At 38.5% G+C, this 19121-nt stretch overlaps 3 protein-coding genes and 1 long non-coding RNA gene across 5 annotated transcripts; 1 reads left to right on the forward strand and 3 right to left on the reverse strand.

Annotated features, from left to right (window-relative positions):
- Positions 1 to 1323: 1323 nt before the first annotated feature.
- On the reverse strand, positions 1324 to 3046 carry LOC149379898 (zinc finger matrin-type protein). The gene is made up of 8 exons (XM_089604073.1): positions 3039 to 3046; positions 2666 to 2748; positions 2477 to 2574; positions 2182 to 2391; positions 1996 to 2075; positions 1791 to 1866; positions 1640 to 1720; positions 1324 to 1563 (listed from the first exon to the last, which is right to left on the reverse strand). The coding sequence occupies exons 1-8, from the start codon at positions 3044 to 3046 to the stop codon at positions 1477 to 1479; spliced, it is 723 nt and encodes a 240-aa protein (XP_089460199.1). The 3' UTR covers positions 1324 to 1476.
- A 1254-nt stretch (positions 3047 to 4300) lies between these two features.
- LOC149379899 (uncharacterized) lies at positions 4301 to 5159 on the reverse strand. Of its 2 annotated transcripts, none has more exons than XR_016294145.1 (3): positions 5016 to 5159; positions 4642 to 4740; positions 4301 to 4497 (listed from the first exon to the last, which is right to left on the reverse strand). It is a non-coding gene; the product is annotated as an uncharacterized LOC149379899 (long non-coding RNA). The 2 variants fall into 2 exon arrangements; XR_016294146.1 differs by having other exon boundaries at positions 4583 to 4740.
- A 1194-nt stretch (positions 5160 to 6353) lies between these two features.
- Positions 6354 to 10742, reverse strand: LOC149379900 (uncharacterized). The gene is made up of 3 exons (XM_089604074.1): positions 8192 to 10742; positions 7640 to 7991; positions 6354 to 6690 (listed from the first exon to the last, which is right to left on the reverse strand). Exons 1-3 carry the CDS (start codon positions 10740 to 10742, stop codon positions 6354 to 6356), a joined length of 3240 nt encoding a protein of 1079 aa, XP_089460200.1.
- A 4254-nt stretch (positions 10743 to 14996) lies between these two features.
- Positions 14997 to 17988, forward strand: LOC149379901 (uncharacterized). The gene is made up of 4 exons (XM_089604075.1): positions 14997 to 15229; positions 15344 to 16127; positions 16233 to 16368; positions 17279 to 17988. Exons 1-4 carry the CDS (start codon positions 14997 to 14999, stop codon positions 17986 to 17988), a joined length of 1863 nt encoding a protein of 620 aa, XP_089460201.1.
- The last annotated feature ends 1133 nt before the right edge of the window (positions 17989 to 19121 follow it).

Consider the following 19121-nt stretch of genomic DNA (forward strand, 5'->3'; position numbering starts at 1 on the left):
CAACCATGTAAGTTTGATAAACTCTTGGTCAGTCTAAGATGAAACCACCACACACACAAAAACAAAAACAAAAAAACACTCTTGTTGACGCTAAAGAGAATAACATGATTCCACGAAGAGGATTTGGCGTCTGTGACTTTCAATCAAAATCCATGTATAATTATCAACCAAAAATTTGAAGATAGGATAGGATTATCAAGAAAAAGAACAATAATCAAATCATTATCTGAGAGCAAGACTTAAGCTCGATAAGAGATTCAATCAACCAAGCACTATCCCAAGAAGCTTCAACTCAAATTCAAAAAAAAAAAAAAAAAGGAGCATGGGGTGATCATAGAGAAAAAGAGAATTTTCTGTAGCAATCTAAAGAAAGAAGCTATGCAGTGAATTTTACCTTCAATTCAATCAATCAAAGAAAGTGCCAGCTCTGCATTTCTTTTCCAACCTGAAAAGGCAAAAAAAAAAATAAGCACAATATGTTATGACTTGATCAGCGGGAAACAGAAAGAAAGATGGAGAAAAAGTAACATGATCTTAACAAGAAACGGACCAATCTAGATGCAGACTGTGGAACCCTTTCTGGGACAGTGTGTGATTTTTTTTTAAAGAACATGTCATACTCTAGCAAAGGCATTCATCTATTCTTACCTCTAAGGCTGTCATTGTGGAGCTATCTTTAACTTTGATCAGCTTCGCAACCACACCTTTTACCTTTGACCCATCAAAATTCTTCACGGGATAGCGATTTTTGAACTCAATGTTTTCAAACTGAGCTGAAGGACTTCATACTTCATCCTTTAACTTTTGCACCAACTCTAAAACCATAAATACTTTAAACAAAAGAGACTAATCAAACTGGTTACTTTTTTGAACTTATGGGTCAAATAACACTATTTGACACAATGCTTGCTTACCTTCTGTAAGGCTTCCATTTGGCCGTCTTCAAATGAAAAAATTATTCTAATAATATTTAAAAAAAAAATAGAAAGAAAAACAAAATTAATATTTGAGAGTGGAGGCTCAACACCATCAGAAGAGACATTGACGATGTTCATCTGAAATCATGGGGCATGTACTGTTTTTGGATCGTCAGAGGTACCTAAATAATTCATCTTCTTTGTCAATTATTAACATAAACTCACATAAACTCACTCAAAGTCAGAGTACTAGTTGCAGGGCTCGGAAGTTTGAGTGGTGGAGAGGGATTGGAGCTGAACACAGAGAGCATAATGCCTCATGCTCTGCAAGCTGTGTTCCACCACACAAACCAGAATCATTTTCACAAAATCCATTTCTCTTTCATAACCTTTTACTAACGCCAAATACTCCAACAAAAATCCAGGTTTTCATTTGATAGCCTCCATCGAAACAGGAGAAATTTATCCGCACAAACCAAATTCGTGTTGTTAAAATCACAAAATCATTATCTTGTGGATAATGGAAAAGGTATCACAAGGAAAACTATCATATTCCATTCTAGCGTTTATTTTTCTTGTTTCCTTCATTTGAATGTTTATCATCGTGTAAATCTCCCCACCCATCAATTTCGTGGTCTCTCTTCTCCTGCATATTGTATCTATCAGCGACAATACTTAGCCATAGATGTGACACATACGAAACCAGAAACGAACAACCATACCTCAGAGTTGGGTCGAGAAATCTTCATCTCTCTAAACAATGGAAAGCCTTGAATATCCCCGTTTTTAATACTTGTTTCCAGCTGCACAAGAAACACGCACAAAAAATTGAGTCATAAAGATTAATAAGTTTCCGCAAAATTGCCTTTTTACCTGAACATGAAGAACGCATAATATAATGCTCGCTATAGGCAGCCAGCTTTCTTCTGTCGACAGCGATAAATTTGACCTAATTCATCAACAAACAACCGATACAAATTCACGTACAACACATCAGAATTCCGTATAAAATCATTTCTCTTCTTTTGCAAGAAAATGATTGACGAGTAAAGATATGAGAGGCTGAAGCAAATGATACCTGATGTATGGCATCAAGTAAACTAGGGAATACACAGCGTAACGACTTTTTCCAGTGTCAAGCCACGCAAAAATCCAACTCTAATCACAAACACAAACACAGACAATCCCCGAAACCCTAAGCACAAATTAATTAAATTAAACTAATCAATAATAGAGATGAAAAGTAGATAGTTGGTGTATGTACCAGCCAGTTGAAGTAAGGAATGAAGCTGATGACACTCATGACAATAAGCCTTGAGTCGTCGGAATCGAGAGCCGAATCCGCACGACCGCCGGCGTCTTCACCTCCGGCTGCCGGAAACAGGAGCGAAGAGAACACGCACGCCCCGATCGCCGCCGCAAATGGTGCGTCGCCTGAGAGCTCCACATGGCAAACCGTACGGCCTCTCACTCTCTGCCAACAACAAAATCAAAAGATCATAAATAACATAACCGAACCGAAATCGAATCTGAGAGCGGGAGAGAGAGAGAGAGATTGCCTGGTGGAGGGATAGAGAAGGTGTGAAGCTTGAGGTCGGTGTGGCGTTGAAACGAGAAAAGCGTTGGATTAGAGAGGGAGAGAGAGTGGTGGTGAGAGCTGAGGAAATCATTATTGGAAGTGATTTAGGAGAAAGGGATGTTTCAGTCAGTCAGTCCTCTGAAATAGAAAAAGGTATAATTCATGTTACCGTTTTCCTCAACTCTGCGCACTTCTGGGGAAGCCCTCTTCCTCCACCTACACACTTTCCCAGATGATATATCATTATATAGTCTGTTTTTTTTTTAAACGCACTATATGTATATACTTTTGGTTTAAAAAAATATCAAGCTTAAACTAAAATTATAAGTTTGCTACAAAAGAAAATTACAAATTAGTCCTTTTTATGTCAAGAGTAACATTTATACCAACATCAAAATTAATAAACGTTTTTTTTTCATCCGGTTCAGTCCGGTTTTTATTTTTTTAAGTACGGTTAAACCGGACCGGATCGGTTATTTAAGAAAAAAATAATAATTAATGTCCAACTAGCCAAATTAAGCATTCGTGCATGTGTATCCCACCCGTACATGATTATATGTTTTCTATTTTTATGGAAAATTAATGATTTTTTTTTATTATGTAAAACAGTTTGAAATGACTCAAACGATCTAAACGGTTCAAAACGGTCTAGAACGGTCCGGTCTAAACAATTTGAAATTTCACAGTTTTTTGGTCCGGTTTGAATTTTTTTGGAGCGTTTTGAGCTGTCCGGTATGAGTTTTTGGCTGGTTATTCATTATTATCCAGTTTACGAGTTTTTGGCTGGTTTTAGGAATGAGAGATGATTGAGGTAGGATCTTGATAAAAGATTGGATCGGGGTGACTTGGCGAACGTTTTACAAGATAAATGGATTCCAAAACAGCATGGTTTTTATTAGAGCAGTACAAAGCGATGTCGTTTAGGGAAGATTTCAGTTAGTTATAAGTGATAGACTCACAACCATTAGATCAAAGTTAGTTGTAAGATCAATGGCTGTGAGCTAATCACCGAGTCTGTATTTATACAAACAGTCAATGCAATAGAGAAATCAGTTGAAGATTCTCTCATTCATTCACGTCTCACTTTCTCTCTCTATAACTGTCTCTCAATCTCTCTCTCTCTCTCAGTTTTTGAGTGCAAGATCCCTCGCGTATAGTCAAAGGCATGAGGGTCTCGGATTTCAAATTTCCTTGTGGTGAGTGGAAGGAGGCGCGCCTTTGGGAGTTACTTTGTGAGAATAACGCGGTGATAAAGATTTTTCGGTTCCTTCACATTGACAAGCGATGAGTTGGTGGGGCACTTTACCAAAAAATGAGGAGTATATTATGAAGAATGACTACCACATGGTGTGTGACTTCCTTTGGAGACCAGGCCCATCTTCTTATAAGGCTACGGAGAGTAAGTGGGAGAGTTCATGAAAATTTCGAATACCTCATTTGTAAATATGTTTTGTATTATAAACTTCGATGAGTTGGTGGGAGAGTTCATGATTATTGTTATGTTTTGTATAATAAATTGATATAATTAATGTTTCGTTAGTTTGATTTTTTTTTTTTTTTTTTGTATATTCGTGAGGTGTGAGAGAGGTTTTTTTTTCCTGTACTATAAAAATATATATCTAATAATTTTAAGAAAAAATATTAATTTTTCCTTAAATCAGAGGCCGTCGTGTGTTTTTTCATCCAACTTAACGGAGGAAATACTTACGGCGCAACTAAAATGTAACATTAGGTATTATTATCGGCGCAAAAAAAAAAGTATATATGTATCATTTTGAGTACACATTTGATATTTTTGCCTCTCTGTTAACCCAAAAATAAATAATTAAATTATTTATTTAATATTTGTACATTAATAGAAGCACATAGAACGTTACATATACAGTGACATAATATGCTAACTTAATTAGTTGATAAACGCTCCCATCTCTTTTTTTCTTTTTTTATATCTGCTTGAAAAACACTTCCATCTCCTGATATGAGGACCACGAAAGCAAAAACCTTCCCAAAAAAAAAACAAGTCACATATAGATCAAGACCACGAAAGCAAAAAAAACCTTGAAAAAAAAAAAAACAAGTCACATACATATATTGGGACAACAACACTGCTAGTATGAGCTTCATATATGAGAGAAAAACTCGTACATATTTATGTGTTACGATTATGTATGCGACGACCACCACCCCATGGAGCATCATCACCCATTCGACGTCTCGCCACTAAATTTGGCTTAATATTACCATCTGCAGTCCAAAAGGAGTCATATTTTCTTTAACATTCAGTATGTACTATGTCCACTCAAAATAAATAAATATGAGTAAAAATAGTCACAGTATGTGACACAGTTTCATGTCATTTATTAGAAAACTAATAAAAAAAATCTTCATTTACTTTTTTTTTCAAATAACAAATATATATTGATAAAATTAGGCTCTTATAAGGCCAATTTTTTTTTAAAAGTCTATTATTTCTATATAGTAAATATTAATAGAAAAAAAAAATGGAATCATGGACATACTAGCGGTAGATAGAGTCCTTGAAGCCACTGCTGTGGCGGCTAGTAGAAGCACAATGATGAACATAGTCCTCCAAGCAAATGTGAAACTATTTTTAGAAACCATATTCTATGCTCTTTTTTTTTTTTTTACTAATGTTATAGTGCTTGATATGTATAACGATGATATAGTCGTGTTATACATTTGGTATTTATATAGAAACCAGGTTTCAGACGAAGCCTCTGCCAGGTCATCGATCCAATCCCTCGGACGCCAGGCTGGGATGTGTCCAAAGTCGTCTCTTCTTTGCGTTGACTTGAAAAAGTCTTCTCTCGGGAAACGCTTTGCCTTATTGATCGTGGCAATATCTAAGTGATCAGTTCGGAAGCCACTGAGTTAGCCACTTTAGATCCGATCCCTGTATATATATAATGTTGACTGAAAAATTAGTACAACAACGTCTCATGAAATACACTGAGTTATGAGAATGAGATCTCGAGAATACTAAGTGTTTAGGCAAGATTTTTCTAATATACAGACTAATCTCGTAAAAATAAGAAAATAATGGGGAGTTTAAGAAAGTAAAAGCTATGACAAGTGTGCTCGTAAAAAATTATGACCTCATTCCCTTGAGTTATCCCTCTATTTATAGCTGCTTTGAGTCGATTACGTGGGGTGATGAATCCTAACGGTTATCACGTAACTGCTCCTTGCTTGTGCGTTAAGTGGGCGGTTATTCCTCGTCATTTCCTTGGTCGTAACCGTTGAGGCGAGCGTTTTGTTCGGTTTATTTACACGTGTTTGATTTGTTTGACTAGTCTTTGACCTATCGGCTTCTCTTCTCTTCAAAGTTCTACTCAGTATGGGCCGTTCTTGACTTGTGAACGAAGCGTTCCTTATCTTTTGTGAGTTCTCGGGTCTATTTGACCCGAACTCATTATTGGATCCATTTAGTTCTCGGCACTCCGAGGAACCTCTTTGGCCGTTTCGGATTTCTTGAGTAACATATAATATAGAGTCATTAGCAGCAAAAATACTCAAAATTTTCGATTTTGTGCACTTTAATCTTCAATCTTTAAAAGTTGCGGGAAAAATCACTAATGTTAATATTTTGTGTCGTCATTACTGCTTCAGCCGTTAAAGTTAAATGCAATGACACGCGTAAGAATCTTGTAATTTTGATAAAAATACAAATAATAATAAAAAAAAAAAGTTATTGCGTTTAAATATATAAAAAAAAAAAACCAATTAAAAATCATTTTTTTCCGCTCTGTCTCTCTTCTTCAATTACAGACCCTTCATCTTGCTCCCAACAACAGTGAACAAAGTGAACACGATTGATTTCATAGCCATTTGGGTCTTTAGAGGATCAATAAAATAGTGCCGGTGAGTGGAGTAAAGAGGTGTTCGCTTATCGGCTCGGAAATCGCGTCTCGGATCGATGGAATCTCGCATGGCGGTCCGGAATCGCTGCAGCTCTCCAGCAGCACGGCGTAGCGCGACATTGGAGCGTAGTTTTCGCCGAACAACCGATACACGGCTTTGCCCATCGGACGGTCGCAGATTTGGATTCCGTCGGAGGTCACGGATTCGACCGGGAACCTCCTGAGACTCGCCTTTCCCTCGGCTGCATTGCAGGACAGACGGATTTTGCACATGTCGAAGAATCCGAATGGATATTGTACGGTCACGCTTGGTCTGTGATTGACAGAAAGACCTCGAAGCGTTTACAAAGAATGAGGAAATCAATGGCGATAAAGCTCGTCGTAAAACCCCGCCGTCCCACACCTCTTTTGCTCACCGTGAAACCCCACCATGCCTCTCTTTTGCTCACCTTGAACCCCCGCCGAGCTTCTCTTCCTCGACTGAACTAGCCACGAGGATTCGATGTCAGAGACCATGGCATCTAGGGCTTTTTTTTTGTTTGTCTCATGTTTAGATCTTTTGATGCATTCATTATTTGTTTTAAATGATTTTGTAAATTATTTAGAAACTCAAATCAATCTGGCCTGACCGTCCAATATCAGTCTAATGACCGAAGTAGTAACGGTGATACAAATTATTAACATCAGTGACTTTTTTCGTAATATTTAAAGATTGAGGATTACACTGCATCAAATCGAAAACTTTGAGTATTTTTTTCCGCCAATAACTATATATATATATATATATATATATATAGTGACGGAGCCAGTATAGGCCCAGCAGGGGCTTAAGCCCCCCCTCAAAAAAAAAATTGCACTTTTTGCCCATTTTAAAAAAAATTACATTTTTTTCCCTTGAAAATTTATACTTTTGGCCCAATTTTTATAAATTTTTTACAATCAAGCCCCTCTTGATTTTTTTTTTCAAATTAGCCCCCTGATGAGCTTTTCTGGCTGTTCAGACAAGTTGTACTTCTGGTATATAATAATTTCTAGTACTGATGAAAAAAAATATATAATAACTTCTAGTTGATTCATAAAATATAAGCACTTGATGGTCATATTTAATATAGCACCCACGCCCAAGAAAAGAGAGTTCTTTCTAATACCAAAGTGAAATTTTTAATAATAATTATAAAGAAAAAATAAAGTTCTTTTTTCACATATCAAAGAGTTTTTTTTTTCTTTCTACAATCACTCATTACTACAAAATTTAGACATACATATGATCTTCCTTGAGATAATTAACATCTAAAGTTTTCAAGCCATTGTCATCTTGAGCCTGAATTTGAAGCAAGTTAGCAACAACTCTCATGGTGGGTCGATACTCGGGTTTTGCCACCAAACACGAGACGGCTAATTTCGTAATTTTCTCCAATCTATCCGCGGTCACTCCACTCGCAGGATGCGAGAGCCGAGGATCTAAAATGTCCTCGTAATCGACTTTTTGAACAGAGCCCGAGTACAAATCCGAAATAAGCTCTCCCGGGTGTTTTCCCATCAGAACCTCAAGCGCCAATACCCCGAAGCTATATACATCGCATTTCTCCGTCACAACCATGTCATAAGCTAGTTCTGCAACATTACAAAACAAACAAACAAAAATTAAGAAAACCATTATTACAATCACAAAGATTTCATCTGCTATTTAAAATATTAGGGATGGTCAAAATTAAAATTTTAGTATAGTAATATCTTAAGTATTACGTTAACACTGCGTCTCAAAACTAATTGACAATTATATCCTTAACCGGAAACTTGAATATATTACTTACCCGGAGCTAGATAGCCAAAGGTTCCGGCGACCGCGGTCCAATTAGAAGAATCCGGATCTAGAAACCTCGCGGTTCCAAAATCCGAGACTCGAGCCTCGAGATCCGAGCCCAGCAAGACGTTCTTGCTCGAGATGTCTCGGTGGATTATGGACGGAACACAGTCGTTGTGCAAGTACGACAGCGCGTGAGCCACACCTTCTAGAATCCTGATCCGCCTCTCCCAGCCGAGCTCGCCGGAGCTCCGATCGTCGCTCAGGACGTCTTTGAGACTTCCATTCTCGACGAACTCGTAGACGAGAAACGTGTCCGCTCCGTGAGAACAGAATCCAAAGAGCTTCACGATGTTGCGGTGCTTGATCTCCGTCAGCTTCTCCGCCTCGTTCGCGAAGCTTTTTATGCTCTCTTTCCGATACTCCTCGCTCGTGGATCCGAAGATGATCTTCTTCACCGCGAAGACCTGGCTCGAACCGGGGATCTCGGCTCTGTAAACTCTCCCGAATCCTCCGGCGCCGATGCAGTGCTTCTCGTCGAAGTTTTCGGTGGCATCGAGTATCTCTCTGTACTTGAGCTTGCTTCCGTCGGGGTAAGAAAACGACGCTGCTTTTTCGTCTGTCAACGAGCGTTCGTCTTCTGGCGAATTTCTTGATCTCCTTCTCTGACAAAACGCCAAACACGCGATGGCCAGCAATAGAAGAACAATCACAGGAATGAAGAGAGAAAGAAGAAGAACCAGGAGATTCTTTTTCTTTCTCCGACCGCCGTTTTCAGTCCCTCCTCTGGCTTCGCACAATGGCAGGCCTTGTATGAGAACTCCTTGGCTGCAAAGGCCTTTGTTGTTGGCGAGAGAGTCGGAATTTACCGATCGGAAGATCTTGAGATCGGGAACGAGACCTTCCAGAGAGTTGTTTGAGAGATTGATATCGGTCAAGCTCAACATGCCGGAGAATGACCGAGGGATCGCACCGGAGAGATCGTTGTTCGACAGGTTGAGTTTCTCTAAGATTCTGAGCTTCCCTAACTCGGGAGTTATGTGACCGCTCAGCGAGTTGTGACTCAGATCCAGTTCTTGCAATGCCGCGAGATTGCCGATCTGAGACGGGATTTCGCCGATCAAATTGTTCACGGCGAGGCTCAGATCTTGAAGCTTCGTGCAGCTACCGATTTCCGGCGGAATCGCTCCGCTCAGATTGTTCATCGATAGGTCTAAGGACGCCAGATTTGGAAACCCTCCGATCGCCGCTGGTATTTCGCCGAGAAATTTGTTATCACTCAGAAGTATGTAGGACAAGCTCGGCGACCACTTTCCGATACTCTCCGGTATCTTGCCGGAGAAGTTATTGGAAGAGAGATCGAGCACGACTAATTGCCTCAACCCTGCCATCTCGCCGGGGATTTCGCCGCTGATCATGTTCCCGGACATTCCGATAAACATTAAGTTCCGGCACTGTCCCCAATCCGGCGAGAACTCGCCGTGAAACCTATTGAAGCTGAGGTTGATGAATGTGAGGTTCGGATAAACTCCGAATTCCCGGTCGAGACGGCTCGATAGCCGGTTGTGTTCTAGCCTCAGCCTGTACAGGGAAGAACAGTTTCTGAGGCTCGCCGGGACCGGCCCTGAGAAGTCGTTGGAGTCGGCGGTGAAGTTGACCAACGTTCCGAATTTACACACTTCCGGCGGCAAATTTCCGGTGAAGTTGTTCTCCGCCAAGTGAAGCACCACCAAAGCCGAGGCATTCCCGAGCGTCGCCGGAACCAAGCCAGTCAGTCGGTTGGTGAACAAGCGCAAGTCCGTCAATTTCGTCATCTCGGCGATCTTCTCTGGAAACGGACCGGAGAGTTGGTTGTTTGAAAGCCTGAGGATCGCCATCTCGGTGAGGTTTCCGAAAGATTGTGGGATCGGACCGGTGAAGAAACAGTTGTCGAGAGCCAAGAGCGATAGGAACTTCAAGTTTCCTATCTCGTCCGGAATCTTCCCTCCGAGCAGAGTGTTTTGGGCCAAAAGATGTTTGAGGCCCAAAAGACCGGATTTATCCAAAGACGAGGCCGGGAATAAACGAGGGTCCAACGTCCCGGTGATGTTGTTCCGCGAGACGTCGAGCTCGTAGACTCTGGTGAGGTTGGCGAGGGAGAGAGGGAGAGAACCTTCTAGAGAGTTCGTCGAGAGGTCGAGAAACTCGAGTGTCGAAGCGGCTCCGATGTTCTCGGGTATAGTTCCGGCGAGGTTGTTGACTTTGAGATCGAGACGAAGGAGTTTGGGGAAGGAAGAGAGGTCCAAGGCTTGGAGCGTTCCGTTGAGGCCTGTGTATGCCAAGTTTATGATTGTCACACTTCCATTGACGTCACAAGTGATTCCAAACCATTTGCATGGGCTTACTGCGAGGGTAGAATTGGAATTTGGTGTTGGGAGAGCCCAGGAATTGAGGAGTGGCTGTTTTGGGAGACTGGCTTTCCATTTCAGAAGAGCCTCCGTTTCTTCTCTGCTTGCAATTACTGTCCAAGCCAGAGAGATAAAGATTATTATTGCTAATCTGAGAGTGGCTTTGGTTGTCATTGACATTCTGAAAAAAGAAGTATTTGATGGAATCTCTAGTGATTTGGTTAGTGTGCTTTATAACTGATATCTATATATATGCCCTTTTCGTTCTTATTTATTTCTTTCTTTCTTTTTTGTATATGCATGGAAAACTAGTGGATAGGGGATGTGTAATGTTAAATCTGTATATGCCTCATATTCAACCATTTTGTCTAGATTGGTTTTACTTTGAGAAGTCAACTCTTTTCATCGTTTTATGAGTATCATGAATCAATTCGTCCGCTATATATAATATTATTTCCAAAAAAGAAGGAAGCGACTAAATGTTGAGCTAAAACAAGTGGGAGAAAGTGTCTGTAGCGCAGTGTAGGCACGAGAGCGTTTACTGTTTATTTTCGTACGCGTATGAAACAATTAATATCCATAAATAAATATGTATATTAAAGTACATATTTCTTGGATTTTGGTGGTTTGAAAGTCCAAATTTGAGGCTTTCAATGGACCGGAAACTAGATCTGATTCCCCAATGCCCACACCAGAACTAGAAGCCAAAGTGTCCACTTGGCACTTTGTATTCACTTCGTTTTTGCTTATATAAAAGGGAAATAACACATTTATACCATGTGTTTTAGTGAAATGTCGAGTTTAACCCTCGGTTTTCAAAAATGTCGAGTTCATACCATCTGTTTAACTAAAATGACGAAATTATACACTCTGTTTAACTAATGACGAAATTATACCCTGAAATAAACAAGAGTGTCACGAATATTCTTTTTATTGACTTTTCATTGACGTTGACTATAATATTTATATATAAACACCAATTATCTTTATTCATTCGCGTCATATATGTAATTTATTCAAAAACTAAAAAATAAACAACAGTCTCTTAATCGTGAAGAACACAGAAAGAGGCAAATGGGTAAACATCGATAATTGATAGTCATCAAAATCGCATATTCGAACAGAGAATCCAAGATTTAGAGTTATAATTCGAACACGGAATGAAGTCATTTCTTAGGAGGTATGAGTTTTATTATTTAATTTCAATTTAAGGCTATTTTTATTTCAAAATTGAGAAGTTGGAAGTTAGGGTACTGATTTAGATTTGATTCGGTTTTTCTTATATAAGAGTTAATATCAATGAAAGGGAGATTTGTGACGTTGTTATTCATTTCAGGGTATAATTTCGTCATTTTAGTTAAACAGATGGTATAATTTCGTCATTTTAGTTAAACAGAGGGTATGAACTCGACATTTTTAAAAACCGATGATTAAACTCGATATTTCACTAAAACACATAGTATAAATATGTTATTTTTCCTATCTAAAACTAAAACTAAAACTGTCCTTCAAGTTCAAAGTGGTGGCCAAGTCATACCATGGATCCAAAAGTCAAACTAAAACTGCACAGGATCAATGGATGGTGGAATTCAGTGGCCTAGCTAAAATTTGAACTCGCACAGGGTGGGGTATAAATATGTATATGATAAAAATATAAAATAATTTTAAACTTTTTATGGTGCATATAAACTATAAACTTGGACATTAGAGATTTTTAACCCAAAACTCTATAAATATAATTTTTTATTTTACCAAATTAAATCATGCCACAGAAGTTCCAACAGATATATTTTTTTTGATAATGTTTCAATCGTAAATTTTATCGGCCATCGTAATTTTTTGTTTTCTGATACTAATATTAGCACGAGACATTTCAAATCTTTATCTATATAACACAAGGATTAGTTTAGTTGGTAAGCACTTTCATTCATTACCAAAGCACCGCAAACGAAAAAAAAAAAAAAAAGTGTACATATTTATATATATAACTAATGATCTAATTCTTGTATGAACGATTACAAATCCTCTAACCGAGCAAATGGGTGTAAAGACCGTCAAAACCATTGGATCATCAAGAAAAGAAACTGTTATAAACAAGCATATTGAAGGTAAAAATGGACTATTTCTTTACTGTTTTGGGAATTAACTTTCGGATTTGTGCGATAGGTTGAGAACTACAACTTAAATGAGAATTGTGTCAAGATTTAAGAGTCAAAATGCTAGGCAATGGATAATTATACATTAATAATTATAAGTCATCCAATCACATCGTACATAAATATTAAAAGTTGTCATCAAATTTTTTTTTTTTGGCTTTCAATGAATCATCGAACCATTACAGCATAAATTTCTTACAAACATACAAAAGAAATCAACTAATCATGCAGATTAACATATGTATTGCGCCATCGTTAAAAGAACAACAATTCCTTGCTCTGCTTCGATGTTACGGTCCTTTAAACAATGGAGACATCGTCCACAAATTTTTTCCGAAACAGAACCTTTGCATTCTTTTAGCGAAACAACGATGAACTGTGATTCAAGGACTTTGTTTGAGAACTAGTTTAGAGGACTTTGTTCGGATTCAACTCGATGGACTCAAGGATTTGGAGTTGACTTGAGGACTTTGGATTTGACTTGAGGACTTCGGATTAATTCAAGGACTTGACTTGTGAGTCGACTAGAGGACTTCACTCAAAGTTCTTGGAGTCGGCTTCAGGATTACCTCGTCGTTTCTTGAGATTTTTCTTGAGCTCGCGTCGTTTTTTTACTAGGGTGTCATTTTTCTACGACATAATAGGCCATTATTTTAAGAATCAAAATTAAACTCATTAAGAATGTCCAACCATTTAAAATACAGAAAATTAGGAAAATAGTCAACTTAAACGTTTAACATTGCTCAATAGCCAACGTTTGGTAAATCTTTGATAAATAACCGTAAATGATGATGTGGCCTAATATATGGAAGTGGCTATTTATGTAAGATTTACGTCTGTAAATATATGAAAGTGGCTATTCACCTAAGATTTACCAAGCGTTGGTTATTTTGCAATGTCAAACGTTTAAGTTGGTTATTTTTCTAATGGACCCTTAAAATATATTAGTTTATAATCTATTTAATCATATCAATTCAAACAAATTTATTAAAACTATTCAAAATTTAAACTAAATCTAAATTAAGTTTTTTTACAATAAACTAAAATCATGGATATACTTTGGGATCCTTTCTTATTTTTACAATAAATATTTAATTTCTTTACTTCCTTATTTGAATATTATTACAATAAAAATTTAATTTCTTTACTTCCTTATTTGAATACTATTACAACAACGGTTTAGTTTTTTTCAAAATCTTAAAAAAATTACCCTCTCTTATTCTTTACACGTTCCTCCTTGAGCAAATTTTGAATTTCCAGTTTTTGAGATGTCAAAGGAATCGTCAGTCCGGTTAAATTAGGTTTGTTTGATTTTAAACTTTTCAAACCTCGTTTATTTAAGTTTATTTCAATATTTAGGAACTTTTATATGTTAATAGTATATATTAATCAGGTTTGTTTGGTTTAAACATCATATATCTTTCGTTTTAGCTATAAATCGAAATTTGAATAAACACTTTCGAAATCAACTATTGGAAGAACATTCATAGAAGTATATACATACAGAAATAATAAAATAAAATAATAAAAAAAATTCAAACAATTTGGAGGAATCGCCTGGTTATAAAGTGAGAGCATACAGGCAATTTAAACAAAGCTTAGTGGAATCAAAATATAAAGGTCATAAACACATATAAACCTTAATAAATTAATTTTCTCAAATCCAAAATCCTTGAACACGATTGAACCTGGCACTTAACCATTCTTCAGAATTCAGATTGTTGATGTTCTTCGTAAGATTTTGTTTAGAATTTTTTTTTTCTTTTCCGGTTTTGGGGTCGAGAGAGAAAGAAACGAGATTATGATTTTTTTTTAATTATTTGTTTTTATTTGTTGCAGTAGTGTATGAGTAAGTATAGAATTATCCGGGTTTAGTATTTAGCTATTAGCTAGCTTGGTAGTTACGTTACCTAGTCTCTAGGCGTGTTTAGCTCCGATAGCTTAGCTATCAAGCTATTGGAATAATAGGCTTCTGTTATGGTGTTTAGTTTTCTTTATTTGTTGATTATCTTTTTGTATAAAGTCTCATTCGAGTATCTGAATAAAGTATCGAGTATTCTCTCAAACACAACCCTAATTCTTCATGGTATCAGAGCGGTGTTAATCTCGATAAAAAAAAATGACCAAATACGGCCACTCACACACCCTAGCATCCGAAACCTCATCTGTAACCTCATCCCTAAACACTCCCATAGTTGATCAAAACCCTCACACTATCACCGGCCATTAGCTCAATGGCCAAAACTATCTTCAGTGGTCTCAATCAATCCAAATGTTCATCTGTGGTCGCGGCAAAGACGACCTCCTCACCGGAGAAGCCAAAGCTCCGAAGACAGATGATCCAAAATTCAGGGTTTGGAAGGCTGAGAATAACATGGTCATGTCATGGCTAGTTAACTCCATGATGCTTGAAATAGGTGAGAATTTCCTGCTCTATTCCACTGCATCAGAAATCTGGGAAGCAGCTCGTGTCACCTTCTCAGATTCAGAGAACACGTCAGAGCTGTTTGAGACATAAAACCTCCTTCATGACTTGAAGCAAGGAGATGCCTCTGTCACTCAATACTACAGCACACTAACAAGATTGTGGCAAAGAATTGATGTCTATGACCAACATAGGTGGAAATGCCCTAAAGACTCTATTTTTTATGCTAAAATCTTGGAAACCATACGTGTGTTCAAGCTCTTATCAGGTCTCAACAAAGAACTAGACAAGGTCAGGGGAAGAATCTTGAGCATCAAGCCACTTCCAGCACTCCGCGAGGCGTTCTCAATGGTCAGACATGAAGAAAGCCGGAGAAAACTCATGATGACGACACAAATCACCTCAGCCTCACCAAGTTCACATGATGCCTCGGCCTTGATAGCTCATGAAGAATCACAAGCCCTTGCTGCCAAGGCTCCCTACAACAAGACTAGAAAGGGGAGACCCTACTGTGATCACTGCAAGAAGTCAGGACACACACGTGAGACCTGCTGGGAGATTCATGGGAAGCCAGCAAACTGGAAGCCATCCAGACACTCACGAGACAATGATGTTCAAGCCAATGCAGCATCAACCAGTCCTTTCAGTCCTAAACAACTGGAAATGCTCACCTGCCTCATCAGAAAAGCCTACCAACCTGGTAACTCAGCTGCAGCAAACTCGTCTGGACTTATAGCACAAAGAGGTACCATAAGTCAAGCTCTACAAACCCTAACAGCATATCACGTGACTACAAACCTCTCTATGGTATGGATCATGGACTCTGGGGCATCAGATCACATGTCCAGCAATCCAAAACTCTTCGCTAAGTACAGACCAAATGATGAGAATCTATATGTCACAATTGCTGATGGCTCTAAGGCATTAGTTGCTGGGATTGGATCTGTCAAAATCTCTCAGCAACTTACTCTAATATCTGTACTTCATGTACCTAAATTACACTGCAACTTATTATCAGTTCATAAGGTGAATAAAGACTCTTGTTGCCTAACTATATTTGATGATTTGACTTGCTCTATTCAGGAAAAGAGATCAGGGATGACAATTGACAGTGCTGAAATATGTGGGGGACTCTACCTTCTCAAAGCCAGAAATGACTCTCACAAAGTAGCTACAGCCTCAATTCTGCAAAATAAGTTAGCCTCCTCTAAACATGATAGTGATAATATGTTACATCACTATAGATTAGGCCATCCAAACTTTATTTATCTCAAGAAAATGCTCCATGATTTATTCAGCAATAAAGATGCAAGGTTATTTCAATGTGATGTGTGCCAATTAGCAAAGCATACTCGTAGTACTTACAGCCCTAAGACATACATACCATCAAAGCATTTATCAATCATACATAGTGATATTTGGGGTCCCTCCAGGGTAAAAAAAACATAAATGGTGCAAGATGGTTTTTATCTATTATTGATGATCATACTAGAATCAGCTGGGTTTACCTAATGAAAGAAAAATCAGAGGCTTGTTCTATTCCCATTCAATTCCACAAAATGATAAAAAAAAATATAAAAAAAAAAAAAACCAATTTGCATCATACATCCAAATAATACACTCAGATAATGCCAAGGATTATTTCAACTCTCAGTTAAACCAGTATTTTCAATCTCAGGGTATTGTCTAACTCAGTTCATGTGTCCAAACCCCACAACAGAATGGTATAGCTGAAAGGAAAAATAGGCACCTATTAGAAGTTACTAGGTCTCTCATGTTTACCTCACATGTACCTAAATACCTCTGGGGAGAAGCCATCTTAACAGCAACATACCTCATCAATAAGATGCCCTCACGTGTCCTGAAATTCAAAACCCCTTGTGAAGTTCTTAGGGAATCCTTTCCTACTACTAGGCTTATATCCACTATCTCACCTAAAGTATTTGGTTGCTCAGTTTTTGTACACACATATGATCAGAGTAAACTGGATCCTAGATCTATAAAATGCATCTTTATTGGCTATTCTTCCACACAAAAGGGATACAGGTGCTACTCACCCCAAAACCGAAAAACATACATATCATCTTATGTCACTTTTCATGAGACAACACCTTTCTTTGCCAATTCAGAGGGAATCAGAAACCATGTTATCACCTCACCTGATGAAGAATCACATATCACATCACAAAATGACCCTCCCAGCCACATAGACATCATCAACCTCTCACATGACCCTAATCAAGACACCATGCCATCAGAAACCCACACAGATCAGCATCTCCATGAAGCATCTCCATCTCAACTCCAAAATAGAGCAGTGGAATCAGAACAAGGTAACAATAGTACTAACTCATCTATATTGAATATAAGCGAAAGTGTGACAGATCTGGACCTGCCTATTGCGTTGAGGAAGCCAGCTCATGCATGTGGTCCCTATCAAATCCAAGACTTTGTCTATTATGGAAATCTGTCAACCAAGTACCAGGCCTTTGTAACTCAGATGGACCAGGTCACTATACCTGACTCAATTCAAGCTGCAATGAAAAGTCCTGAGTGGAGTCAAGCAGCAAAAGATGAGATAGCAGCACTCGAAAAGAACAAGACATGGAGCATTATGAAGCTACCACATGGGAAGAAGACAGTGGGGTGTAGATGGCTCTTTACATTGAAACACAAGTCAGATGGTTCAATTGAGAGATACAAAGCTAGACTAGTCGCCAAAGGATATACTCAGTCTTATGGAATTGATTATCAGGAGACTTTTGCACCGGTTGCTAAGCTCAACACAATTCGAGTTTTGATGTCAATTGCCTCAAACTTGGATTGGCCACTATTCTAACTAGATGTAAAGAATGCTTTTCTCAATGGCAATCTTGAAGAAGAAGTGTATATGGACTTGGCCCCGGGATTTGAAGATGCAAATGGCAAGGATCAAGTATGCCATCTCCACAAGTCCATATACGGCCTCAAACAAAGCCCAAGAGCCTGGTTTGGTCGCTTTACAAAGGTGCTCAAAGAATGCAACTATACTCAAGGCCATTCAGATCACACACTATTCACAAAGCACTCAGGTCAAGGGAAATGCACAATCCTAAGTGTATATGTGGATGACATCATTCTCACTGGTGATGATCAAGAGGAAATCAAGAAGCTCGAGAATGTTTTGGCATCAGAATTTGAAATTAAAGATCTCGGAGAGCTAAGGTATTTTCTGGGAATGGAGATTGCAAGGTCAAAGCTAGGTATCTCTGTCTCACAAAGGAAATACACACTTGACTTGCTCAAGGAAACTGGCATGTTGGGGTGCAAACCAGCAGATACACCAATGGATCCTAACGTGAAGCTAACGAAGAGGGGCACTGATATAAGGGAATGGATAAAGGTCAATATCATAGACTAGTTGGGAAATTGATCTACCTATCTCACACCAGACCAGACATTAGTTTCTCAGTGAGCATGACAAGTTGATTTATGAATGATCCATCTGAAAGTCACCTAGAAGCTGTAACGAGGATCCTCAGGTACCTCAAGTCATCACCAGGAAGAGGATTAATGTTCAAGAAGCAGAGCTGCTGTGATATACAAGTCTTCAATGATGCTGATTGGGCAGGATCCAAGACAGATTCAAGATCAACCTCTGGCATGTGTTCTTTTGTCTGGGGGAACTTAGTCACATGGCGTAGCAAGAAGCAATCAGTCGTGTCAAGGAGCAGTGCTGAGTCCGAGTTGAGGTCACTAGCTCATGGTGTATGTGAAGGAATTTGGTTGAAGAAACTACTCGATGATCTGAAGGTGCAAGTTGAGGGTCCGGTGAAGATGTGGTGCGACAACAAGTCAGCACTCAGTATGGCCAAAGATCCAGTGCATCATGAACGGACAAAGCATGTTGAGATAGATAGACATTTCTTGAGCGAGAAGATAAATGAAAATGTCATCTCCATGCAATACGTTAACTCTCAGAATCAAGCTGCT

The sequence above is a fragment of the Urtica dioica genome, chromosome 12, assembly GCF_054948205.1.
Source record: "Urtica dioica subsp. dioica isolate 48M chromosome 12, U.dioica_male_clone48M_v1_H2, whole genome shotgun sequence".
Lineage (NCBI taxonomy): Eukaryota > Viridiplantae > Streptophyta > Magnoliopsida > Rosales > Urticaceae > Urtica > Urtica dioica.

Excerpts from the sequence above, each read along its gene's own strand:
- LOC149379900 (XM_089604074.1), bottom strand. The coding sequence starts at position 10,742 with ATGACAACCAAAGCCACTCTCAGATTAGCAATAATAATCTTTATCTCT. Across the intron at positions 7,992-8,191 it reads CTTTGGCTATCTAGCTCCGG|AACTAGCTTATGACATGGTT; the intron begins GTAAGTAATATA and ends GTAATGTTGCAG. Across the intron at positions 6,691-7,639 it reads TATCTCAAGGAAGATCATAT|ACCAAGCGTGACCGTACAAT; the intron begins GTATGTCTAAAT and ends TGTCAATCACAG.
- LOC149379901 (XM_089604075.1), top strand. The coding sequence starts at position 14,997 with ATGTTCATCTGTGGTCGCGGCAAAGACGACCTCCTCACCGGAGAAGCC. Across the intron at positions 15,230-15,343 it reads TCAGAGAACACGTCAGAGCT|GTGGAAATGCCCTAAAGACT; the intron begins GTTTGAGACATA and ends TGACCAACATAG. Across the intron at positions 16,369-17,278 it reads AGCCTCCTCTAAACATGATA|AGGGAATCAGAAACCATGTT; the intron begins GTGATAATATGT and ends TTGCCAATTCAG.
- LOC149379898 (XM_089604073.1), bottom strand. Across the intron at positions 2,392-2,476 it reads CTTCTCTATCCCTCCACCAG|AGAGTGAGAGGCCGTACGGT; the intron begins GCAATCTCTCTC and ends TGTTGTTGGCAG. Across the intron at positions 1,867-1,995 it reads TACTTGATGCCATACATCAG|GTCAAATTTATCGCTGTCGA; the intron begins GTATCATTTGCT and ends TTGATGAATTAG.